At 48.3% G+C, this 26,659-nt stretch overlaps 1 protein-coding gene across 3 annotated transcripts in view; it reads left to right on the top strand.

Annotated features, from left to right (window-relative positions):
- LOC119104210 (alpha-1-macroglobulin) overlaps positions 1-26,659 on the top strand; it is a 100,688-nt gene that overhangs the window by 47,597 nt on the left and 26,432 nt on the right. For 2 of the 3 annotated variants that reach the window (XM_037227878.1, XM_037227876.1), the window contains 3 exons: positions 23,442-23,621; positions 23,912-24,088; positions 24,679-24,769. In XM_037227878.1, the coding sequence (XP_037083773.1) occupies positions 23,442-23,621; positions 23,912-24,088; positions 24,679-24,769 (448 nt within the window). Of the gene's footprint in view, positions 1-8,507; positions 9,205-9,616; positions 9,733-12,882; positions 13,009-13,349; positions 13,467-14,156; positions 14,312-17,364; positions 17,450-17,768; positions 17,841-19,609; positions 19,763-20,334; positions 20,424-21,264; positions 21,326-22,107; positions 22,282-23,441; positions 23,622-23,911; positions 24,089-24,678; positions 24,770-26,659 lie in introns of those variants that run through there. The other variant, XM_037227875.1, reaches the window with a different exon arrangement.

The following is a 26,659-nucleotide window of genomic DNA, read 5'->3' as shown; positions in this document are numbered from 1 at the left end:
ACGTTACTAAAATATACGCATGTCAATATTTCAGACCACTGCCTCACAGACAATGGAATAAACCAGAACGAAAGCACACAGCTTTCAAATCAACGCTGCACTCAAACAGGCATGGACACTTATCACCACCCATCTCGTGCAAAACGTCTGTCTCGTTTGCTCCACCCAGGAGAGACCACGGTGCGGAGTGCTCGATTCATGGACTCACGCTTTTCACGGGCTCACGCATGCGCGGAACTACCAACAATCCAAACATCTGTTGCCGGCCGTCTGGAGTGGATTCGGTAAATCGCTCCACGCCGTGGTCGAATATTTCATACATGCTTGTATATTGTCGTCTTCCCAATGACTTACACTGAGCTTTAAAGAGAAATAAATATTACAACCGAAACAGAAAAAGGGCGAAGAGAATGATCCGAAACGGATGGTAATAGTGTGCAGTATCTTCTCACTTTCACTCGAAAGCACTTGCTTGTGTGTTTGCTTTTTCGTGCGGTCCTTTTGCCTTTACAACGCCGCAAAATAATTCTGAGCAACTTCCTCGACACGGTTGCTGTTGGGTCGCACCAAGATCGCTGCCGGTTCGCACTCACTGCGATGAGTGCGAGCTCCAAGGTCACTGGCGGCTGGTCGGCGGTTACATGTTTTGTGCACTTTTCCTTCCAGACAGAGGCCTTCGTGGGCTGGATTTGCGTTCAACCCAACTGTTACCCGTGGAGTGTGGATTACACTTTCCGCCGAGCACTCCTAATCAGTCTTAACCACCCGTAACCATGTCACCGCCCATCCCGTTCTTCGCCCGTTTACGATGGAAGATCCCATGGTTTCGGATACAAAAAATACGACACAATAAAAAGACTCACGGTTTTAATTACCTCTTGTTCTGGATCACTCAAAGGTCATGTAAATATGCTATGACGATCCAAACAAATCAGCCAGGAGTATCTTCTATTTTTTGCAAAAATTTGTACGCCCATTATGTCGCAAAGATCTGATTTCAAAACGCTTGCGGGTCCAAAAACACAGTCACTGACATGGAGCATTCCTCAAAATGGCCATGTCCTTAAGGACGCACAATATCTCCCCGATTCATGGCGTTATTCATTTCACACGGGTACCCATAGGCTTACCCAAACCGTGACTCTACCCATGTCGCGTCGATTGTGTTATTCGAGATTGTCTGTTTAACGGCGCTGAGACATGATCAGTGTTGACAAACCATGATGGTTTGAGCTTCATGTCGCGCTTGGAATAATGCCTTGCTCAAACTTCACAACAGGAAGATGAAGTTGTCCATTTTGTATGGGCGCATACTAACGTTTCATGTATATGCACGCACACACATATTTATGACCACACGTATATATCATGCTAACCATATTTATGGCCAGGTGGGGCATAGTTGGAGCTCCATCTTATTAGCTGGCCCTGGAACGCGCACAAATTGTCTATTTCTACCATTATCACAAACCAAATTTGTGAATGGTGGCATCATGGTTACATTTTGAGCACTTTGGTGAAGTGTCATTGCATTCATTTTTACTAGCCTCAGATGAAAGGTTACGGATAGCGGAAACACAGTGATACAAAAGGTTGAGTCAATGATGATACCAACAAAATGCTCCTCGACAATGCCACTTGGCGTATTGTTCGGCAATGACGTGGGTAATGGAGAAAGAGCTACCAACCACATCCAGTGCACAGACATGAGTAGCTAACTGTACGACACATTTCACCAGATTCACCACACCCTTCGCCCATCCGAGACCACCCATTTGCGTGTAACACTCACTTTAACATTGAAAGCTTCCGTATAAGGGCGTTTCAGTAATTTTCTCGATCGTAGGATTTTAGAATCATCTCATGTTCACCAAAAACCCGCATTGAATATCGTGGGGTCTGTTCATCCTTTGCAAATTATACAGTAGCCTTTTTCGTACGGACTCAAAAAGATATTTCGTCGCATGATTTTTGCATTTTCAATCTGTTCTGGTCATGCGCAGAGAGTTTACGCAAGGCCCTAGGTTTGTCGAGCCAAACCAGGGGGGGGGGGGGGGTTCCGGCATCTTAAGCATTACAGAATAGCGCCACTGTTTCCGAACCCCTGCTGCGAATTCGCACGTCGATCTGAGGCGACGTTGGTCACAAGATTTGGTGAGGTCGCAGCTTTAAACCCCATGAAAATCCGGTTGCCATGGTGATGAACCCCGCAGCACCGGAGAAAAGGCTCTTGATATCGTCGGCTACGTGTTGGCCGGTAGGTTGCGAGTTTTGCCAGCGGTCCTCCGCGCAGAAGATATTCAGGCGCATCAATGGGCATTCCGCGAGCTGAGTCAAACGCGACGAAAAGGATTCTGTGAGACAACAGCAGGCAATTGCAGTAGCGCTTATGTCCGTTCCTGCGTGCAACCGGCTAAACGTCTTTGAATGATATATTTGGATGGTCTAAAGCTCATAAGTGGATATGAAGACATGCGAGTGGCCACGCGGCTGCCTGGACCGTGGCGATGCGGGACGAAACAGCAATGAGACTGAGACACAAGAGCCTGTGCTTACGCATTGTTATTCTGCTGCAGTCTCGACAGCGCATGGTCAGCACATTCAGTTGACCCGTGCTGTTGATCGCAGTGCATGAGCCGGCTAATTTCATGACGTTGTTTACGAAAGACATTTCTTCGGGTGGAATCCTCAAATTTGTCGTGCGGTAGCTGACATTAAAGGTCACCAGAAACTCTTGGGCAAGTGCCGTCCTGGCGTACCTCAGAATATACCAGTGCGGTGGGAGGGGGAGGGGAGGGAGGGAGGAGAAACTAAAGGTTTTGCAGCAGCGGGTAGAGCGTTGAAATACATGCTGTACACAATGCCTTTGGGGCACTTTTGAGTGCTATTCCTTATGCGGCAAGACCAAGTGAAGCGCATTATCGTATGAAATTTTGGGCGTGGTGCGATGCGGTAATAAAATTGTTTGATATAATCGAAGGACTAGACAACTTAATGGTCAGATCACCAATAGCCTCAAACAAAAATGGTTTACAAAAACAAGTTGCGCATCGCGCAATAACGCCCTTCTAGTCTATCCTATAATTTATGAAACGTCTGCCCATCCGTCACGCCTGAATGCGTTCGTAGCTCTGACCTTTTTATAAGTTTTAGCGTGAAATTTTGCGAGCGGCAGGGTCAGGTGAGGTGCTCTTGCGTAGCAGCTTTTGGACGCGACCCGACCGGCGGGGCCGTCGGTAAACGCGAACACGCGCGCCATTGGTTTAACATGTCAAATGCGAAATTCTCAAGCCGCTTGAAAGCGCCGAAACACTCGGCGAAACCTGGCTCCCCGCTCAGCAACGGGTGATTACAGCAAAACGGGACCGGCACATTTTGACGTGGAAAAGAACGGTCAATCGTGCGGGCAAAAGCGCGAATCGACGCGCGTTGAGGCGCACGTGCGCTCGTGAGCAAACCGCGACAGTTTTCGAATGTTTTTAACAATTTGTCAGATCTCGGCAATCCGAGCAGACAGCGATGCAAAAAAGACTGTGCCGCACAGGCGCGTGTAGTCTACAAATCACCCAGTCAGCCCAGCACCGTCAGACACACAGCGACGCCAACAGACAACCAGGAAGCGACCCATGTCGGGTTTTTCGCAACATGGAACACAACATCGAATACAACACGCTGGCTTCTAGACACAGCAAGCCGGGACCGTGGAAAGGACACTGGCGCAGATCCCGACTCACCATGACAAATATCCACCTCAGATATGTCGGGATTTCGCAGCGGTTTGGTCACAATCGTCCCAAACGTCCCTTAGTACGCAGGTCGCCGTTGTCGGCGCGAATTGCCGCTATCATGTGCCGGCATATCTTCGGCTACGAACTGACCTGCAAGGCACGAGTTTCTGTGTGAGATCCTCCGCACAGAAGATATTCAACCGCGTCAATAGGCATATGGCAAACGTGGGACTGGCTGAACAGGGCAAAAGTAATTCTGCAGAGACAACAGCAAACATATCCAGTAGGCGCTACATACGTTCCTATGTACAGCTGGTTTCACGGTTTAGCATGGTTTGGCTGGATTGGCTAATTCACACATCGCCTATACCACACAAGAGTGGGCGCTTATTTAGACGTGTGAGAGACTATCCAGAAGCGCGCACCATAGCGATGCGGAAAAAACGACTGAGAGATAAGGGCGTGTGTGCACATCTTGCTGTTTTGTAGCAGTGGTCTGCACCTTCAGCTGGCTACGTGCCGTCGATCACAACGCATAAACTGGATTATTCAGATCACACAGTACTAGCCTTAGTTGTTTTGGGGTGTATGGTTGGTAGCTCCAAAGAACATCATGGAAAACGCAAAGGGATTTGCATCTTTGGCCAACGATGTTCTTTAATGCATCCAACCAAACCTAGGCAGGTTCAGGGTAAGACAATAAACAACTCAGAACCAGACGGTACAAGAAAAAAGTGCGTCGTGCAATGACGCCCGTCTAGTTGGTTATAAAAGAGATTATTTGATGTTTGCATAAATTGAGGCGCGCCTTCTCAGCTGTTCAATTCCTTCTTGACTGAGTGCAGCTGTGGATGTTGGCGAGTTTTGGGGTTTCTTTGTGCTGTCTCGTACATCTTTCCGTGATAGTATCTCTCTTACCTGCGTTTGCAATTTCGGTAATGGTACTGTTCTTATAGGGAATGTTTCACGTTTGAAGATATTGAAACAAGCGTCAGATATTGTGAAGCAATCACAATTATATCTATTGGTATGCTTTTAAAGTGAAAAACTGCTTCAGACAGCACAATTTCCTCTTTAATATAGTATTCTTCATTGCGTCATGGGTTTGACCATGTCATGACACCTTGTCCAACATTGATTGAGAGCTAGTTGACAGCCATTATGTCTGGAAATTGCGCTCACAAATGCCAGATATAAAGGTCTCGATAATTATGTTTTTCTTGGTCTTGATCACCACATAGTTTATGTGGATGGCAGCATTTTATTGGCGTCATTATGACGTATGAATGCCAAGGTGACTTTGAAATGCCCTTCCCGATATACCCTTACCCATTTTTGCGGGGCGTGTAGCTCAGAAATTTGAGCGGCTTATATCTAAGGACGGGATTGTGAACAGCACCGAAAGGTCTTCGGCATAACCATTTTAGTTCAAAACCATCTATAAATTTGGAACACTCCCGAGCTATTCGGTTTTTAGCCTCATGTCTATCATATCTAGTGCCTGCGCCCAAGTGCCTGTGCTGCTCATCACAAAGTGCGATTCGTGATCATCTGCCCCTGCATCCCCTTTCTTCCCCGATCCTGCACCCTCGTGACACCCCGCTGTTCCACGACAGATTGCGTGCGGCTGCCACAAGTGGGCCAAAGTGGAGTGGTGAGGGGTGCAGTGCAGCTGGCCCTGGTGGAAGCGTATGAGCGTCAAGCGTACCTTGCAGAGTCCTTGCGCAGGATTCGTTTAGGCGGGTTGGGTCCAAGGCGCATGTAGTTCTGCCCTACCGCTATCCATTCTTTGACATCGTATAGTCGATAGTCAGTGGAATACAGTCCTTGCTCTTCGAAAGTGTGCGGGTCCAAATCACTAAAAATGCGCTAATAGCCATGTCATCGGCAGCTACATTTTGCACTCCACCGCTGCATCCCTTGGTGCTAAGTCACAGCAAACATGAATGCGTTGGTGGCAATTAAATATTCTGCGCCATAAGCGTGGCACAGCTAACGATGTGGGCCCTTTGGCGTGACGTTTCCTTGACGTCATTTATGCATGATTACTTCGCAATTAGGCGGCAACCAAACAAGCTCGCGTGCGTCAGCTCAGAAACAACAGGATTTAAAGCCTTGAAACTTGCATGGATGTGAGCTGCAGGAAATGCTTGTGGAATGCCTTTCTTGGTTCAAAACTCCATACAAATGTGCAGCAGTTTCCTGAGCCTCAATAGCGACTACTGAGCAACTGTGTTAACTTGAGGTCTTGAGGTTAACTTGAGGTGTTAACTTGTGAGGTCAAGGTAATAAGAGTAGTAAGATAACCATTGACTTTCGGTGTCACGTACTGGTGAACAGTCAATATGGTTGGATACCGAGTTCAGAACCGGCAAGGTTCAGTCGTTTTAAGCCTTTTCAACAGCCGAAACGTAAGAAAAAGCTTACTGTGCGCACCAAAAAAAGAAGAAAAAACCGAAATTGTTGAAACACACTTTAATTACTCAAAAGCATGGCAGGTTGAAGCATCGTTTTGGCCAATTTTTTGTAACCTGTAGTTTGTGTAACCGAGATCTCAGATGCTATTTCGAAACAAGTGATGACGGTCGTCAGGAGGTGATAAAATACGATGGATGGTGGTTGTGTTGCATCGGCGCATCCACATGGTCGAAAAGGGAAACTATGTAATTTGACACAGAATGAGGCCAAGGTATCCAATGCAAAACATATGACGGAAATGAAGATCAGGAACATAGTCCAGTCGACACCTCTGTAACGTGTGCACCACCTCTCTTCTCTGTTCACTTAACGAGTGCAGCCACCTAATGTATTTTTGATATTTTTCAGTCTTGTTTTCAAGTCTGACATATCTATGAAACTCCGGCCAGAAATGTGCCTATACTTTTTGGAAAATAATAACACAGAAAATGAGTCAAAGTGATATTCATGCCTCCCTGGTTTTTGTAATGTGTTGTATGCCATTTCTTGTCGTAACCCGCTGTGCATTGCCAAATCTAAATTATAACTTTTGAGAAATAGATTTCAGTGGGCATGCAGTGCTCTGCGTTTTTCTCACGTCAATCAGATGAGATTATATCAGCGATGGGACCTCAGAGGACCCCAGCAGGTCAATGAAATAAGCTGTTTAAGCTTCTCTTTAAGGGGAATGCGCTCATTCAAGCCAGCACGTAAGGCGCCAGACGGAGCGCATGGCGCCCGGTGTTCAGGGTGGATCTCCTCTCCAAGGCGTGAGAATGATTAAAGGGTTAGGAGGAGTCCGCACTTTCAGGTAAATGCACTCAATGCAGCACCACGGGGTTAGCATGCGCCCCGGGCGGCCGGCTGAATACCCCTCGCTCGGAAGGGGGTTAGATTTGAACCTCACTGAGATCTCGGTAGCTAAGGTAGCAGGAGACAGCAAATTTATCGCGTGGGTTGGCCTGTATGTGAGCTAAATTGTGCTGCCAGATTTGAGGCTCCTAGATTTTGAGTCAAATAAGGTCAAATAAGTTCAAACTCCAGATTGGAGTCGAAAGTGCCCTCAGACCTCCTCGTGCAACCACCGTGTACATGGATTTTCGTTATAAGCAAAAGGTTAATGATGTTCATTTAAGGTCAATGATTTTTTCACCTCAAAAAGGTCAAAGTGACCAAAAACCTACGAGATTGGTTTTATTTTTCCATACAAAGAAGCACCAGGGATTACGTCAGGCGATATGTTCCAAAAATCAACATGTTGGACTGGGTCATTTTAGGTCACTGGCCTACTTTGGCATCTGAAAAGTTCGTGGAACATCTATTGCGCTGCCTGTTATTGATGAATTCGAAATTGACACCAAAAACGACCCTGTAAAGCAAGCCCTCGAGTAAAAACGGCCGGTTAGTTTTAAGCGCAATCTAACCTTCATACGTGACCCAGCTCAGCGGAATTTGTTTTAATTCTAAATGCAATTGGCTTTTGCCTAAGAAACTATCTTAAAGGTGCATGGTTTCGTCTGACGCCCCGTTGTCACAACACATTTAACGGTTCCTTAGGAACTGCCCCCGATGACAGCCGAGGGCTTAACTTGACCTACCATGCGTCAGCGGCCTCACAAGGTACATATATTTCTTATACCAAAAGAGCCGCTATTCATTCGCATACAGCCATGTAAAGTTTGGCGCGGCCACGCTGCGTCGGTCAGAAATCATCCCGGAAAAACCTTCGGGGGTCAAATTGACCGCTCCCCACCTGAGCGCGTGTTAATGCTAAACTTCCGAGTGAAGCCTCAACGTGGCACCTGCCCCTGCCCCCTTTTCCCCTTTCCCTGTATTCATTCCAGTCCTTTTGCCGCTCCTGCCCTTGCCCCTGTCCCTGTTTCTGGCTCTTTTTCTTTTATCTGCCTCTGTTTCCACAGCCATGCATGTGCCGTCAAACGTTTCGAGTCCAACCGCAGTTTGAAGTGGGTATGACCGTGGACGTCTTGGTCCCGATCTGTTGTACTACAAGCTGCCACTGACCACATACGGCAGTATGCTTTGGTCTTGACGCGCCATATTGCTAAAGATGTGCATTTTCGGCGACATCCTTTGGTGCTCTTATCAGCTGAGGAGTTCGTGATAACATCGCATGACATTCAGAACAGCTTAAGCATACTGCTTAGACTGGTGCCAGCGCCATTCCGAGCAGTGCAGCTGCGAAGTAACACACCGTGCCGTCTTCCTGCTGTAATCAACCCAGCCTGGTCGTTTATGCTCAGATCCAGATGGCTACTTCCCCGGTGCGGCGAACCGTGCAGAAAAACCCGGCTTTCGGGTGATGAAATGTCGGCTGCCATGCAAACGGTGCTTCCAGCGTATAAACACTGACTGGCAAATCTGACTTGGAATTTAGCAGGGAGCTGTTTGAACTCTGCAAGCTGAGGACAGCACGGTGGTACGGTAAAGATGATGGCGACCGGGGCTGGAAAAGAAACAGTAACCTAAGGCGAATCATGAAGTTCGTGAGTCGCGATCATTCGAGCGATCCGGTTCCTACAATGCCTGGTCCCTCTCGCTACAGCTTCATAAAGCATCTTAGCAATGCGAGCAAAGAGATGCCATTGACATCACTGTCTACCGAACAACAGAGCAATGTTGCGTCTGTCATTCATTTGTCATGGGGCTAAGGTGATTTTTCAGGATATTTGTCATGGGGCTAAGGTGATTTCTCAAGACATTTGTCATGGGGCTAAGGTGATTTCTCAAGACATTTCATCTCTCCGAAGCCTCCGCCGGCGCAGCTGTGATGTACGACCTCTCGGATATCCGGTACGTCTGACCGGTGACGTCATCCCCTTCCACAGCGGCTTCCTCTTCACGTCGCCCAAGCAACTAAAGGCGGGCACCAGCGAACGCGTCTGCGTCACGCTCTTCAACCTGCCCGGGCCGGGGCGGAACGTGACCCTCAGTCTCTCACTCTGGGCCGGGGCATCCCCCTGGACTAGGCTGGTGGAGCTGATACCAGACACGGTGGACGGTGAGATCCAAAAGGCCACAAACAGCGGGTGTTTGAATACGAGCCAGAAGAGAATGCCTGTCATTAATCTGGCGTTTGTGACGCGCGTAGGACATCACCGCATCGTTACAAGGTTGTCGTTCTAATTATTTGCTGTTTTGTTCGCGAGCGACAGCTCAGCACCGCAGATTCCTGGGACACATAATATTCTGGACTGCTTTGCTACGATTGCCGTGTGTCGGAGCCCGCCTGATTACCTTACCCCTATGTGTGTGTCTAGACTGTCTCTTTCTACTGCCACCCTGAGTGACTGTCGCTATTGTATCATTACTATCCTGATTGCCTGTTATCAACTGACACTGACGATCTGATTGGTTTAGTTGCCGTCGGTCATTCTGATTGGCTGTCGCACTGACTCCGCTGTTCGCTTCAGCTGATGGCGATCACTGTTTTGACCTGGACGTGCCGCGCTCGGTGACCAACTCCCGGGGCCACCTGGACCTCAGCATTGCCAACGCCGCCGGACTGCGCTTCTCAGACGAATCCTGGGTTTGTACCCCAGATAATGCAACTAATGCACGAGTGGGTTTGGGCAATTTCGGCGTCCTTTTTACTGGTATCCATGTTTCGGGAATCGTAGAACATGTTGCTGATTTCATACTATTTTATGTAGGTAACGTGAAATCGCATTGATAAAAAAGACCGTATGCTTCGTAATCTATGCTTATAAAGTGATACATTTTCAAGCCTGCTCGTCCCTGATAAGTGCTATTTTGGCAGTGGCCGACCACAGCATCGGGCGTGTCCAGCAATAATCACAGAAGTACTGGTCGGCTGCGTCCGATGATTTCAAGTCTTTTGCGTGAAGCAGGCTTAATATTCTTAAACACTGTAGCACAAGCCGGGTGCTACCTAGCACAGACGTGTAGTCTTCAGAACCCGCTTAGGAAGACCGAACCAAGTGGGAAGACGTTAGTTAACCCTTGCTCTGATCCCCTTCTTGTAACGCAAACTGAGAGGAGGGGGGGGGGGGGGTGATGTGACCTTCTGCCGGTTCAAACTAAGAATGATAGGAAACCCATTGATTCGTCTCAGTGAGGTCTGGCGAGTTGTAGCTGAATATTATGCTGCTGGGTCAGTAATTGGCCGCATTTTGCCAGGTCAAACGATAATAGCGATATAGTTTCAATTTTTGGCGCGCTCGCGGAGCTGCAAAGACTATCCAGATCCTGGTGAATCATGGGACTACTCCGTTGCCATGAGGCGAGGCCGCGCTGGCAAAAAATTCCGCCGGCTAAGCGGTGTGTTTAAATGCAGATCATGACCGTCAAGCCGCGGCAGCGGGTGATGTTTTGCGCAGCGTCAGCCGGCGGTGATTGCTCCTCAGTGTTATTATCTCCTCGATGAGTCCAGGGAGGATGAGCTCGAACTATGAACCGGTCACCCACCCTCACATGCGCATCAACCAGCTGCGGCACCGAGGCGTCATCGAGCGGACAGACGGTCAGAGCTGTGCTCAACTGACCGGGCTCATATCACGGACACGGAGCGGAGATACGCAACTCGTAAAAACTGTGTTCGAGCTGTGCCCAACTGACTGGGCTCATACCACGGACACGGAGCAGAGATACACAACTCGTAAAAAACACTGCGCTTATACCTTGTCGGCATCAACCAACATGTGAGTCCATATGTACTGAAGACCTGGAAATGTGTCGTGCTCCTGGTGTTTCCCCTGACACCGGCTTTCCAAGCACTCAGCGTTGGTCGGTATTGCCTGGTTACAGCAAATAAGTCGATGACCGGTCGGATTAAAGCTCTGTTCAAGTTAAGGAGGGTGCGCCTATCGGCTCTTAAGGTCATACGAGAAATCACTTTCATGAGGTTTATGCGCCTAGGACACTTAAGATTTATCATCTTCAAGTGTGGCTTGAATGAGAGCCGACGGTCAAATGTGAGGCCCAGGAAACTGGTCTCATTACATACCGGAATAACAACAATATACGGTCGTAACTCTGGGTCTCTACATTCCCGGCTCCTTGATCAGAAGTCCATGCACTTGGTTTTGGTTGTCAAGCATTTAAAACCATACCAAAATGGTGTTGTCGACAAGTGTGGATGTCACCTTTGAAAGAGAGGTTGCAGTGTCGTCCTCGGTCGTCTGTATTATGGTCTGGCACTCGTCGGCTACTTCTGCTTATTAGCTGGTGGTAGGTTCCCGTAGGGGGACCCACTGCCTGGATGTCCAGCATTTATTCCAACCCATACTGGAAAATGATCACTCTCACATGTGGTGCTCCTAATGGCCAAAAACAATCGTAAGAGAAGGGACGAGGAGCAGACAGAAAGATGTATAGCTGAAGTGGTGCTGGATGGGTATATGGGTATATGGGACGGGTATATGGGTATAAGTGGTGTTGAAGAGATATATGGGTATGCAGGCGGGTGCCGTTTTGTGCATTGTGAACCGGGTAAGCTCTTTATGTTCCTGGGCTCAAATGCGAGGTGCAACTGAGTCAGGAGAAAATCCTGTGCGTGGTGAATGTTGGGACAACGAGGGTAAATGTGCCGTCCAAAGGTAAAACTCCATATGCTCATCTCTGGCCATTTTGCGTTTTTTATGTCCGTCTGACTCGTCTTCTTATGCTGAATTCAGATATTTAAACCAATAGTTGTAATTTGCACAAGCTCGTAGCTAAAAGAACTGGCTAAAAGCTTATGAAAATTTGAACTCAGGGCTTAAGTCACCAAATTCGGCATGAGTAGATAACATAAAAATAATCAGATAATAATATAATAATGTAATAAAATAATATAATAAAAATAATCAGAAATAATATAATAAAAATAATCAGATAATAATATAATAAAAATAATATAATAAAAATAAGCAGATAATAAATAATATAATACAAAAAATAAAAATAATAAATAATATAATAAAAATAATTCAGATAACATAAAAAAACGCAAAACCGGCAAAAATTAGCATATGGGGTGTTAACTTTGGATGGCAGAAATGTGATCGCTCCGCGTAAAACACCCGCAGTCTTCATGACTGTCGCTCGTGAGAACGCGGAGACAAAACAAATTTGGGGCGAAACCAAATTTCTATTTTTTTACGGCGCAGTTGTCCGTCCAAATACTCCATCCAACCACTAACTACTGTTGGGGACAAAGGTCGAGTCATCGACAGCTTTTCTTTTATGCTATTCGGACCCTTTCCAAGTATTAAAAAATGTTTTGGATTTTATTGGGTCATTTGAAACCATCCACATTAAAAAATTACGCGCATGGCTGCCCCTTTGCCAGTTCAACTTCACACGATACGTCCCTCTGTTAGTTATTGATCATTTCAATGTGGAGCAATAGCACGTGGTGTCTGAATGTGATTGTGCGGGGCGTGGCTAATCAGATTTTGAATCGTTCCTCACCGAAATAAACTGCATGTACCCTCCACAGAGCCATTAGTTTTTTTGTAAAGGTCTGGTTTGTGGAGGCGATTTCATCAACCGTTTTATGAGGTCATTCGCTTGCAAATACAGATAATGGCCAGACATCGACATTGCAACCTGTATTAGTCACCGCCGAACAACGTTTCGTTCCGAAAATACTTCCGGAAACGATACTACCAATTTTACGGCAGTCTACCTACTCGGCGCACATGAGCTTACATTGTCCTGTTTTCCCGTCTTTCAGGTGGGAATCAAGCCATTCACGCTGCTGACACTGATTCAAACGGACAAGCCCAGGTACCGTCCAGGCGACAAAGTCCTGATTCGCGTCATATCTCTGCGATATGATCTCACTCCGCTTATCGAAAACGTGAGTTGCTGATCCTTGAAAGGACACATTGCCGAATGCAATGAGGAGGAGTTTATTTAGAATAGGCTTTTAGCATGTCCAGTGATGGTTGCTAAATAGCTGCGATAATCACTAAGAAATGTGCGCGGGTGGTGAAGCAGGCCCGCCTATGTCCTCAGCAGATTTGTTCAGTAGTGACGGATGCGGATGAAACAGAGCTATTCTAGAAGTTTTCTTCAGGTTCCGATGCGCTTTTGGGCTGCTCTTATGCTGAAAAGGAACTCAGTCCGCAGCGCTGTATAATTCAGTGCAAGCCATGTGCCGGATGTTTGTATCTTTCAACTGGACCATCGGCCCATCAGATTCCGGAGGTGTGGGTGACCACCCCAGACAACATTCGCGTTGCCCAGTGGAGTGACATCAAGACCAGCGGAGGCCTGATCCAGCTGGAGGTGCAGCTGACCGAGGAGCCGCCACTGGTGAGATCACATAAAAGCCATGATCCCGCGCTGATGCAGTCATTCTCTCCCCCCCCCCCCCCCTGTCTGTTCCCTCCAATTAGTGAGATCCTACAACAGTAGAGGAGCCGCCCCTGCCGACATTCTCCTTCCCCTGGCCGTTCTCTCCACTCAGTGAGATCCTGCAACAGCAGAGGCCCCGCCCCTGCTGCAGATCACAGGAACGTCGAAAATCAGCTGTGGTGCAGCCATTCCCATCCCTCTCCTCCCCTCGGTAAAATCACGATCTGGCCAAGCAATCATCCGAGGTGAAATCATTCCCCTCTCTTTCCGTCCGGTAAAATCATACTCTGGCCAAGAAATTGTTGGAGGTGAAATCACATCTCCTGCTCTCTCCCGATGTAAAAATCATACTCTGGTCAAGGAATCCTCCGTGGTGAAATATTCCCCATTTCCCTCCCTCCGCTAAAATTATGCTGTTGCCAAACAACCGTCGGAGGTGAAATCATTCCCTCTCCCTCCTGCCGGTCAAATCACGCTCTGGCCAAGGAATCGTCTGTGGTGAAGTCAATCAGCTACCTGATGTCGACCTGCTAAGTTGCAGAGGTTCACCACTTGAAAAGGAAGCGTCACCAAGACCATAAAAGCTGTTTAGCATACACCCGAGCGCTGCTGAAAGCATTTCGGATAGTCTCTGCAATTAACTTTCAGGGCAGATGGACCATCCACGCGAGGACAAAACGCCGGTCCGAAACACACAGTTTCGACGTGGAAGAGTATGTGCTGCCCACATTCGAGGTCAAGGTCGAAAGCCCAACCTACCTGCTTAAGGGAGAGAAAACAATCACCGTCAACGTCTGCGCCAAGTAAACCCTGATTGGCGGGGACTCGGTCTTTCGCTGATGACGTATCCACGTAAAGCGAGGCTAGATGTGTAGAGAGCATTGCTCTGCCCTATTGGGCCCGAGTTGCCATTCACTGTGCAGCACGCCCTGCAGGATCGCATGATCAAACACAATGTCTGGGTCGTGCAGTCCGTCAGCTTAGTGGTTCAGGGTCGCGTCCGTCACTGACCTAAATATTGACGGAAGGATTGAAGTCCTCCCCTTACTGGAGGGGGAGGGGGGCGGGCGGGAGGATGACAAGTTTATGTCCATTAAATGCCCGTGGAACTAGCGCCAATTTTTTAAAAGTTGAGGTCAGCGCCCTGGCCCTTATAGCTTATGCTCTGCTGAGTGTGAAAAAATGGGAGACCAGCGCGAAAAAGTCACGAGAGAATTAACATGTAATGGAATTTGCATATCAGATAGGCAAACCATGCAAAAACGGAAGTGTATCTGTCCCCACACTCGTTTTCTTTGCTCCTGGTAGTGCTGAACCGAAGACATTTTCAAAGTATGTTTCTGGGCGTAGATCTACTGTATGTCGGGCCATGGCAGCCGTAGCTGATACAGTTGAAGGCCAACCAAGCCCACCATTGGAACGTTGCTGTCTGTCGTTGATCACTCACAGGAAGTTCAACATAAAAACGCAGCGACGAGTTTTCGCGGTAAATGACAGCAACAAACGGGGCAGCACATAAAGTATACGCAGTTCTGTGTCACGGTTGTTCAGACATTGAGTTAAACGTGATTCAACTGAACCAAACGCAAGGACATGTAACATAAGATAATCGCGTTGCGTCGATGATGCTGATTTGTTATCACAAATTATATGGCAAAGCCTTCCCATCTTTAAAATATTTGTTGACCTTGATAAAATTGCTTTGAGCTATGAGTGTTTTTAGCTGGGGACAGATTTCTGGGCTCATGTTTCCATGCCATGAAATAAGACGAAAAAATAGCTGTCAACTTTTAGTTGCCATGGTGCCTAAAAAAAACAGAAACCTTTGGCAAACTTGCTACCGCCTCCCATTGCTCGTGTTGATTTATACGCCCGCACTTCACTGCGGCCCGATGCGCCGTTTCAGTTGAAGTCGAGCCGCCGTGTCATATGGACGAAGGGAGGTAATTGGCAACTAGTTTGTTTGGGTCGCTCCGAACACAGCCTTTGGCATCCGGCCTGTTCCGTTCTGTTCGGATGCGTGACATTTTCTTGAGACGCCGCGTCTTCGACGGATGCTTTGCTGGGCGGCCGTTTCTCCCATCGTTGCAGCGAGAGCCTGTAAATTAGTTGTGTGGGTCCTGGTCTAGACCCCACCAGCCCAGCAGGTCAATCCCGATCCAACGGCATTATCTATTTCTTATCATTAAATTACATAATTAAAGAATTATGCGATGATATGATTACAGTTATACACCATTATTTAATTATATACTATGCAATTGAATAGTAAGATAATTTATTATCACTATATTATGTAAACTCGGCCAGCATTATCTAACGGATGATGTGGGCGAAAGTCTAAGCGTTTTCACAATGAATTGATGCGATGAAAAGCTCTCAAATAATTAACATGCTTTTTCTCAATGGAAATTGGCTTCTATTTTTTCAAAATAGTATAAGCTTCCTTAAAAAAACATTTCATTAACTTTTAAAACTTTAGATGCTGGAAACTTTGTGAAAATGCTCAAAAATATTTCAAAATGGTTTAAAACTAGACGCTATGAGGGCAATCGCTCCAGACGGCGGAGGATTTTCGTGGAGGAGAACGCTTTGCTCCGAGCTTTATAAAACTAGGAGGAGGACATCTAACAAATGTCATCCGCTGGCGGTATTTCATTTTTATAAAACTGGTCTGTGATCATTTTTTTAATGTCTATTTCAAAAGTCGCGCAGCTGCTGCCCAATGCCATCGTGCCTGTGTCGTGGTCGGTGGACAGGAGAAATGCATGCTCAACATGAAACAGATTGTTTGAGCTGCAGCATGCTAGCTGTAACACGCAAGTTTCTCATGCTCTAAGCGCACAATGGACACTGGGGCAGCGAACGAATGCCCTTCTATTCATAACTTAAAATTTTTGACAAATGTAAGACATGTGAGCATGCACCCACCTTCCACCCGCCGCATTAGCATACAAGCTCGGAGCCTTCCACACGCCATGCAGCTGGTCGTTTCCGCGGGTAGGTGTCACAGCGCCATTGCTTGATATTTGTCAGTGTGTTTAAGTGAGCCACGTGGACTGTTCATGGCTGGCGAATCTAGTGCATATCAAAAGAGGATATATAATGGGGACACGTGTAACAAGCACACAATAGTGAGGACATGCAGTAAGATGACGAGGACATACAATAACATAACGAGGACATGTCATAACGTAACAAGGACATACAACAACGTAACGAGCAAATTTTTGTGTCTCCTCTGATCTCAGGTCACCCATCGCCCTGTAACCTCAAAGTGCCGAAATGTCCTGATCTTTCAAAAACATACGTCAGCGTCGGTGAAGAAATTCGTCTAAATTGCGTGAAACTGGTTCCTTGTGTGTCTTCCCGCGTCCCAGTGCTTACGATGAAAGCACCATCGGGTGCCGACGAAGTGGTTTTCTGTCAGCAATGCAGTGACGCTGCGCCGTAGCACAGCAGCTAACCTTTCCTTACGGGCCGAGTAGACCCGGCCTTTGATCACGGCTACACGCGTCCGTGCAGTAGCGCGAAGTCTTGCAAACTATAAATGCCACCAGCCATAGCTATAGTGCACGGGTCTGGAAGTCCAAAGCGCTCCCGGGGAAACTGGTGCGATTTGCAGACGGGCTTGCAAAATGTCTTTTGCAACCGCGTGTTCCAGTGCTCTGGCGAGGGCTGATGGTCGGTTGTGCTGAATGACGGTACGGTACGTCTCCGACGCTGCATGTTCTGAAATGTGGTACGGTTTGTCTCCAATCCTGCATGTGAAATGTCGTTTTCGAATGGTTTCACAACGCAAGATCCCTGGATTAAGACGTCACGAGGTGACGACCGCTGCCCTTGCGCACTTCAGGTACACCTTCGGCCAGCCACTGATCGGAGCCAGCGTGACGGTGAACGTCACGAAAGGGCGTGATCACGTCAGTGACACTCTCACGGTGAGTCAGTGGCAGACCAAGACCGTGACACTCCGGACAGTGTCAGTGACACCTTCACGAGGCATCAGAGTTACGTTGGAATATGTGCTGGGATGTAATGCATACCAGCAGCAGGGCGCCAGATGCATTCTGCAACGTCATCCCATCCACAGGGTCTTTTGTGGATACACCATCACTGTTCAACGATGGTTATTGTTGCCGCCACCCAATGACATACAATCCCCTCTTCCTCACATGGCCAACACGTGACCGTTGTAGTGGTCAGCATTGTGCGTATTAGTTGGCATAGACGAGACGCGTTGCGGTGTTTCTGTTACAGACGGACAAGACGGGCTGCGCCTCCTCAGATCTGATTGTGGATGAACTGCTCTCTGGCTATAGGTTTAGAGTTGTAAGTAAATTCCAGACGCTTGTATTTCTTTGGGCCCGTGACAGTCAATGGACATGACCCCGGTAAAACTGCACGACCAATGGGTTATTAACGAACAGTGGTGCGATTTCCTTTCCTTAATTTTTGGGTCGCATTAGATGATTCTAGCGATGTCATCTGTGTTGGCGTAGAATTGCATGTGGTGCCTGGCCAAGATCGTGATGAATGTTACATAATGAAAAGGTTATTATTGTCGGTGTGTTCGTATTTCATCTTCCGGTTTTATGTGTTAGTTTCCGGCACGAGCTGAAAGGTGAGATATTGCTTTGGAAATGAACAGACGATGTTTCCCATACCTCAGAGAAAGTGCGAACTTTCTCCAGCCCTAAACAAACAAACAGATTCTTGGACAACCCTTGAGCTGTTAGGTGGTGGGCGGTAGGTACTGTAGATGTGACTGTGGCGATGCCTGTTGTGCTTTCATCGTAGATGCATTTTAGATGTATCTAGGTAACGATGGGAAGCTCAGTCTTCTCCGTACTAAAATGTGTTCTTATGATAGTGATGCACACCTTTCATCCTTACACCCTTAAAACGTGTTGCTTGTGACATTTATATATCTCCAGCAATTAAAAAAGGTTGCTCGAAATGTTAGGATCTCTCTCTCTCTCTCTCTCTCTCTTTCTTTCTTTCTGTCTGTCTGTCTGTCTGTCTGTCTGTCTGTCTGTCTGTCTGTCTGTCTGTCTGTCTGTCTGTCTGTCTGTCTGTCTGTCTGTCTGTCTATCTGTCTGTCTGTCTGTCTGTCTGTCTTTCTGTCTGTCTTTCTGTCTGTCTTTCTGTCTGTCTTTCTGTCTGTCTTTCTGTCTGTCTTTCTGTCTGTCTTTCTGTCTTTCTTTCTTTCTTTCTTTCTTTCTTTCTTTCTTCTCTCTCTCTCTCTCTCTCTCTCTGTCTCTCTCTCTCTCTCTCTCTCTCTCTCTCTCTCTCTCTCTCTCTCTCTCTCTCTCTCTCTCTCTCTCTCTCTCTCTCTCTCTCTCTCTCTCTCTCTCTCTCTCTCTCTCATTGGAACCGTTTTCTCACGGTCTTACATGTTCCATCTTAAGATGGGAAAGCAGGGCCATCCAGATAAAAGGGTAAATTCAGTCCCAGTGTCTCAGTGTGTCCCGTGCTGAGAAGGGCCATGTGTTTGCGTCCCCGTGTGCTCGCCGTGGTCTTAACCGTCGCTTGGCGCCGCTCTATGGGAGAGAAATTTCCCGTGCGTTCAGCGTCCTTTGATAACCAGTCGCGGACAATGCTCACGTGCATCAGTGACAACTCACCGCGTTTCACCTTCCCTCTAAGAAGGCTGAAATAGTAATGAGACTGATCAGAAATTTGATAGAATCTGGACGGCGTGGGTCTGTTTGGCCATACGTCGCTGGTCGCCCAGCAGCAGTCAGGGTGACTTTTCCTCTAGAGTGATCTGACATGCGCGGTCTGGCACGTCTCAAACGCAAATACCTTCACGGCTGTGTTGCTGTACCGAGCATTCCGCTATTATCTGGGAAAACGTGGACACGAACGGGGAGTAATTCAGGCAGCAACGGTAGCAAATTAAGTTTTATGTTACGTTTGTTCGATGATTTCGTTGGAACGGGCAAAGACCAGATCAAATCAGCGCTGGACTAGACGATGGATTATATTTTTGGAATTGGATTAGATCTAGATCGTGATCAATGTACGTTTTTTTACATGATACTGGCATATTTTGTCCTGTGCGTTTAACAACTTTCGCGTGATCTGCTCGGCTGTAGGCTACCATCAACGCCACTGTGGAGGAGTTTGGCACGGGTCTCAGCCAATCAGAGACGAGATCACTGCGCAGAGGATCCTTCAGATCCGCCTCAGCCTCCATTCCAGACAACACGCAGCTGTTCATCAAGCCCGGCCTGCCCTACTACGGCCGGGTGAGTTCGTGTTTGTGTGTTTGTACGGAGCGCGCTGACGAAGAACAGGAGTCTTGCTGCCACGGCCTCGGTTGATTGGTGTTCATTGCTGGCTGGCGTGGTGTTTGGCGTGAGCGTGGTGCTGATGTTTGTCCTTGAAACGGCTGATGTTTAGTTCCTTAGACGAGCAGATATTTTTGTAGCCTGTTTGTTTGGTTCAGTATGGTCAGGACTCATGGGGCTTGTATTTCAGCGGCATATGCAATGGTCGTATATGCATATGTGCATGACCTCAAGCAATTTACATTCAATCGAGTTGTCAAAGGATGTATGATTATCTGCAGGGCTTCTTCCGAGATGAAATAGCTGTATGTGTCTGAACAATCTGCAATAATGCCGTGCGTAAAAACACCGTGCATGGTTCACTGCATGGAATATATAGCATTCCCTCTTGGTGGAATAATGGCTTGGAGAGCAGTTCGAAACCGTTTTATTCAGTACGCCATGTGGTATATATCTGGGCATAACATGTCTGCATGTAACATCCATCCAGCTTTGCCACGATGAATCCGACACGTTTCGCGCTGTTCCAGCTCCACATCAAAGACCGGGATGGTTCACCATTCGCCGAAAAGGTCGTGGAGATCTGCTTCAAGGCCAAGTACAAAGAGAGAGCTGCCATGTGAGTGCGATACTCGCTACGTTCTCAGCATCCGCCTTGCAGACGTCAGTTTTAGATGCTGTACATCTGAAGCCTACGTTTGTACAGGTGTAATATTTGTGATGAAACCGTTAAGCTTGGTCCTATTTTTTCTAGTGATTCGCACGCGGTTGTGTTTTGCGTCTCTTTTAGGTTATATTGCGCTGCATATCTGATGCGAACACTGACAGTTATTTTTTGAACATTGCTCCGCTCTGTTCGCATTTGTTGTTAGCGTTATATAGACTGGAAGATAGGCACACGTATTGCTTTCAGAATCATGAGTGGGATTGAAATGGAACACGGTGCCATAGCACGGAACGACCGAACAATGGCACCGATCGCCGGAACCACCGCAGCGTCCCGTGGGACGATGGCACGGGACCATGGGGCGGAAACACGGAATGATGCCACGGGGACACCTACGGGCTATGGAGCGAGACCACGGAATGACAGCGCGGACTCATGGGATGAAAGCACGGAACCACTGAACAATGACATGGGACTACGAGGCCGTGGCACGGGACCATGAGGCTACGGCACAGGAACATGTAACCATTACACGGGACCATGGTACGGGACCACGGGACCATGGTACGCATCATAGAACGATGACGTGGGACCACGGGTCCGTGGGCCATGGACAGGAGAACGAAACTATGGCATGGAAGCACTGACCATGGCACGGCACCAAGGGCCGCTTCAACATGGCCATTCATGATGCGCTTCACCTCTTTTTCCACGGAACCAAACACCGAACATCCTCACGCAGATATATAGGACATTGTCCGTGTGTTTCACGCTACATGACATTCCATTTCAGACCGAGCGGGGAGGACCCCACGAAGACCCCAGACGATAACCTGTTTGACGCCTATAAAAAGGTGTGGCCGCTCGAAAAAGTGCTGTGTGCCTGTTGAGGATACGGAGGTGTTGTTTTGTCTTTTATTGCGGTAGACGATGCATGCTGTCAAATGATGCTTTTCTCCCCAGCGCTCTCAGTTGCAATTTAGATATACATGACTGTGGGAGCTCTTCAGTTCAGATGCCGACTGATTAGACTGATTTAAACATCCCAGACCCACCCTTCACTGTCCTTCCCTAAGCTGATGTGACCTGACCCAGTCTACATTAACCTTATTACGTCTGTCTTAGTCAGCTGCTCTGCATGTCCCTGACAGCACCTCATGTTCTCCTCACCTACGCTCGCCAGTTTTATTATCTTGCCCTGACCTACACCACCATGCCGTGTTCTGCTCGCAACCAACTCGGCTTTGTCCTGCCCTACTCCGAAATTCCCTCCGTTGCCTTACTCAGCCTCGGCCGGACCTGGCTTGCACTTCATCCTTTACTTTCCTTGGTGTTTTCTGCCCTGCACACCCCCCCCCCCCCCCCGACCCTGACGTGTCCTAGTGTGCCTGATTTGACCTAACCTGCTTAGGACCCTGACGCGGCTCAACCCCATCTTGCCCTCTTTCACACACTGTCCTGTCCTGCTCTGTCCTGGTCTGCGTTGCGATGTGTCACGATGCTGCTGTGCACTCGCTGTTCTTGCTTGACACGCCCTGCCCTTACCTGAACTAACTTGACTTGGCCCAACATGACGTGAACTGAATTGACCCATCTTGCGAAGACCTGACTGGACCTGACCTGCCCTGCCGAGCAGCACTCGGAGCGCGTGCAGGCCGAGTTCGGCTACACGCCGCTGATCTGGGAAACGGAGGATCCGGAGCGGCTCTCGACGGCCGAACAGTGCCGCTTCTTCACCGCCGACAGCCAGGGCCGCGTCGTCTACCTCATCCCGCCTCAAGCACCGATCGTGGACAGCGTCGACGTCAGGGTCAGTCAAGTGTGACGTCATACCCATCGTGGCTGTCTCATGTCACCGTGGGACGTCACGGTCGGCATGATATGTCACGGTCAGTACGTGAATTTGGGGTGCCATGTTAGCGTCACTAGAGTGACATGCTTGTGATGGTGTCATGGCGAGTGTGTGATGTCAGAACCAGTCTGTTAGGGCCGGAAGCAGCTTCATGACGTCATGACCGGCGGCTTCCATCAGGGCCAGTGCGTTGCTGCGGGGGTTCATGGTTTTGTCACGGCGCGTTAGAGTGGTGACGTCAGAGTGGCGATCATCAAGTCAATCAAGAGTGATCAAGAGTGATCATCAAGTCAGTCAAGAGTGATCAAGAGTGATCATTAAGATCGTCAGCATCAAGCCTATCGCGGTGACGACATGGTCGCTCCTGCAATGTCCACGTCAAGTATGAGACGTCAGAGAGGGGGTGACCGAACAACAGGAGCAGTCTGGGGATGTCCTGCACAGTGTGTGGTGTTGATGACAGTGAGTGGCCCCAGGGTCGATCTGGAGGCCGCCAGCTGGTGTGGTACCGTCAGCATCATCACGGTGACATTCGAACCACCATGGTGACGTCACGGTACGAATGAATTGGCAAGGGCGCTGTATGGTGCCGCCAGTGTGTGATCATAGTCAGCGTTGGGATGTCAAGGTGTTCGCGTTATCGGTGTGACGGTGCCATGGTTAGTCTGATGGTTTTCGAGTCTGTGTGTGACTGTTCGTAGGCGGGCTGATGGCATTTTGTTGACGTCAAAACCACTGTGGTGGTGTCAGAGTCAGTGTGGTGATGTCAAAGTCAATGTTTCCGTCCGATTCAGTGTGGCGATGTCAAAGTCAATGTTTCCGTCCGAGTCAATGTGGTGACGTCAGAGCCATTACATGGACGTCTGGATAAGTATACAAGATTAGGTATAAAAGTAGGTTTTGTATTATTTTCAGTGACGTCGGGTTTGTTGCACGCTGTCGTAGCTAGAAGTATGACGCCAGCGTTGGTGTGATGATGCCAGTGCCCGTAGGATAACTTCCATTTCTCTTTGATGACGCCCACTAACTATTCGTCACGACTTAGCTTAACCATGACGCAGTGCGCGTGACGTCACGGGACAGTGAGTGGTAACAATGGCGCGTGGTGCGTCCGCCAGCTGACCCCAGGATATGGTGGCGGAGGCCTGTTCCGGAGTCTCGTGACCTTTTTCTCCCCCTCCAACTCCTACCTCACCATTGACGTCCACCTGCTGCCCGACGAGCTGCCATGCCGAGGGGACGTCACCGTCCAGCTGCTGACGTCACTGGAGAAGGACGTGCCGCCAATGGTGTACCAGGTACGACCCTGACGCCATGGGCATTCGTTACGATGCACCGAGCGAAAATCCTCTCAAACGCAAAGCGTCTTAAATTAGGGGACTCCCCTATAAGACTGCCCTCGCTGACGCAGGAACCAGTTCCCATGCCAAATAGCCTAGTACCCAGTCATAATCTTCCCACAGTCTTGTTGCATACGTCACGCACGTGACAGTGCCTTAAAGTGTACGCTCTTCCTGTGTAACTTGCTTAAAACGAGTCAGGGATCGTGGTTACGCGACGTCATCCTCACCACCCCCGTGTTGGGCAGGTGATGTCGCGCAGCGAGATCCTGCGATCAGGCCGGGTGTCCAGCTCGAGCCTGACACTGCCGGTGACGCCGGCCATGAGCCCGCAGTTCAAGCTGCTGGTGTTCTTCGTGCTGGACTCGGGCGAGGTGGTGAGCGACGCGGTCGTCCTCAAGGTGGAGCAGTGCTTCAACAACCAGGTGCGACAGCGTGTTGACGCAGGTTCACTGAAAATGAGCGAAATATGAGCTGCAGTAATTATGTCAAAGGACTGGTATACTCCAACACTCCGGTCTTCTGAGAGGGTTGAGCAACGAGGCTTATAACTTCGCATAACTTTAATGCCACCACCTGCAGGTCGAAGCTTGAGTAGTTCCAAATGTCTACTGATGCGATGAACTCAAGTCTTGTAAACGACAGTTATGGTGGGTGACATGTGCGTCTCGTCATGGTGTCCCACACGTCCATGCGACCGTGCTTCGGTCATCAAGATGTCCTTGGATCCAGCCCGGGAAAAGGCACGTGATAGCCCAAATTTGACCTCACGTCACGAACAATGTGACTGTAAAAGTTTCGATAAAACGCCATCGATCACTTTTGCCGTTGTTGGAGGTTGTTCTTGGGTTCATTGTTTATTTATTTCGGTGCATTACTTAGTCAACAGCCTTCAACGCTTCTAGTGGAGAGCAAATGCAGCTAAACTGCGGACCGCGGAGGGAGTTGAACCCGGGCATCTCTATTCAAAGCCACCGTGTGATCTATCCGGCCACTTACATCCTGCCGTCGTCAGGTGGATGTCAGCTGGGATAAGGAGACGGCCCGGCCCGGAGAGTCCGCCTCCTTCACTGTCAGCGCCTCGCCAAACTCCGTGTGTGGCGTCAGTGAGTCCCCTCCCGCGTGCCTCGTGTTGTCGTGTTGGTTGTGTAGGTCGCCGACCTCTCGCCAGTATTAGCTGTGTCAGGCGTGCACGAGACAGAAATGTCCGCAGGTCCTACTGGTGGGCAGCCAGCTGTTACCCAGCGGAGCTGCGTGTTACGCTGTCCACTCTGTAATGAATCTATTGTTTTGGTCGCCCCGCCTGACGCACAATGACCAATGTTGTCTACAGGGGTGAAAAAATACTTTTCTGTCACCGACAAAATTTGGGACCGCCTAAATCGTCATCTATAGCCAAATCTTTCAGAAACCGTGGCAATATAACTACATGCGATAAACTATAAAAACAAAAATGAAAGACAAAAAGGCAAAAGTTTCCTATGTTTGCGACGTCATTGTATAATCTGTTCGGAACGTTGGCGACCTTCATTATCGTTGCATAATTATTGCCCGTGCAGAACTCGCATTTCCTAGCATTATCCCGTTTATTTAGAACAAAACCCGCGCAAGAATGGTATCAATAGATGCACTTGCACATGCACAGTCTTGAACACCTCCAGCACCTGCACTTTTCTTTGTATGCAACATGATGACAATTCAAAACGTTTTATTTCGCGCCGGTCCACCGATCAGTACAATGTCAGATGGGCAACAGGCAATGTGAGAGGCCTACACCAGTGATGCTCAGCCCCCTACCTCAAAGCCGCTGCTCCTTTCAGCAGCAGGAAGCCCAAAATAAATCCCTGACATGTGTCGCTCAAGTCTCCTCCCTTTACCTATGAAGCTACAGCTCAAGTATCCACAAACAACAATCCTCCCAAATCGGCAGGGAGTTTTTTAATCTATTACATACAAAACTGACGATTAGCGATGTTTTTCTGTCAGTCAGCTCCTCACGACATGAACACAACCAAAAACAGCCCACCGCCTTGCACCAAACCTGACGCGTTACCCCAGAACCCGAGCCTATCTGTTCCAAATGGCACGACGCTTTAAAACGCTGCTACCAAATCCCATCGGTCGCGATAGCGTTCGTCGCAAGATGCTGTTGCCAGTCACGACCCTTACAACTAGAAGTAAGCCTAGTTATTTGGTGTTTTATGCTGTTTAGTAAGTGAAATGAATCTTGGCCGAAAAATCCGTGAACAACACTGATCTGAGGAGCGTTAGAAAAGCATTGTGTTACCACTGATTGTTGACGTTAGCACTGATGTGACGTAGTTTGTAATATGTTTTTGTCATCTGCTATAACTTTTCTGATTAAAGCTGCTATGTTTGGCAGCATATTATGGCTCAACTTACTCATATAGCGAAGCATCAACGTTTTGACACATGCCCTTCACATGCTCACGCTGCAAGCGTTAGCGAGTGCAGACCGATACCAAAGCTTTGAATTTCGCCGAGCTGGGAACGTCTGTTGTAATATGGTCTGGACTGTTGAAGTCTGTTTTAATTTTTGCAATTTCGTCACCAGCTCACTTAAAAAAGTGTCAGTTTTTTTTTTGTCCCCCGATCATACCCGGTAAATTGGAAGCTTTTTCACCGCCGGTTGTTTCTGATCCCATCTCTTCAGCGGTAGTATGCGCCGAGTGTTCGCCATATGGCACTGGCCTCCAAGACTGACTACGCATCTGAAAAACATAGCGCAATCCCTAGATGTTTGCAAGCAGCTTCAGTAGACAGCCACTGACGCTCTCGCGATGTGGCTTGTTGCTTTCAGCAACGCACAACGTCTGCAAACTATACCATGCAAGCTCTGAAATATTTGTTGGTGCTGTCAACCCCTTACGTTATTCGATTGTCATCGGTTGTTGGAAAACGACCGAGTAAAGATGTCTTAGCGTGAGCGGAATCATATATATGCATATATATATATATATATATATATATATATA

Source organism: Pollicipes pollicipes, unplaced genomic scaffold (genome assembly GCF_011947565.3).
Source record: "Pollicipes pollicipes isolate AB1234 unplaced genomic scaffold, Ppol_2.1 Scaffold_6052;HRSCAF=7182_pilon_pilon_pilon, whole genome shotgun sequence".
In the NCBI taxonomy this organism is placed as follows: Eukaryota; Metazoa; Arthropoda; class Thecostraca; order Pollicipedomorpha; family Pollicipedidae; genus Pollicipes; species Pollicipes pollicipes.
This window is presented reverse-complemented; position numbering and strand designations above follow the sequence as displayed.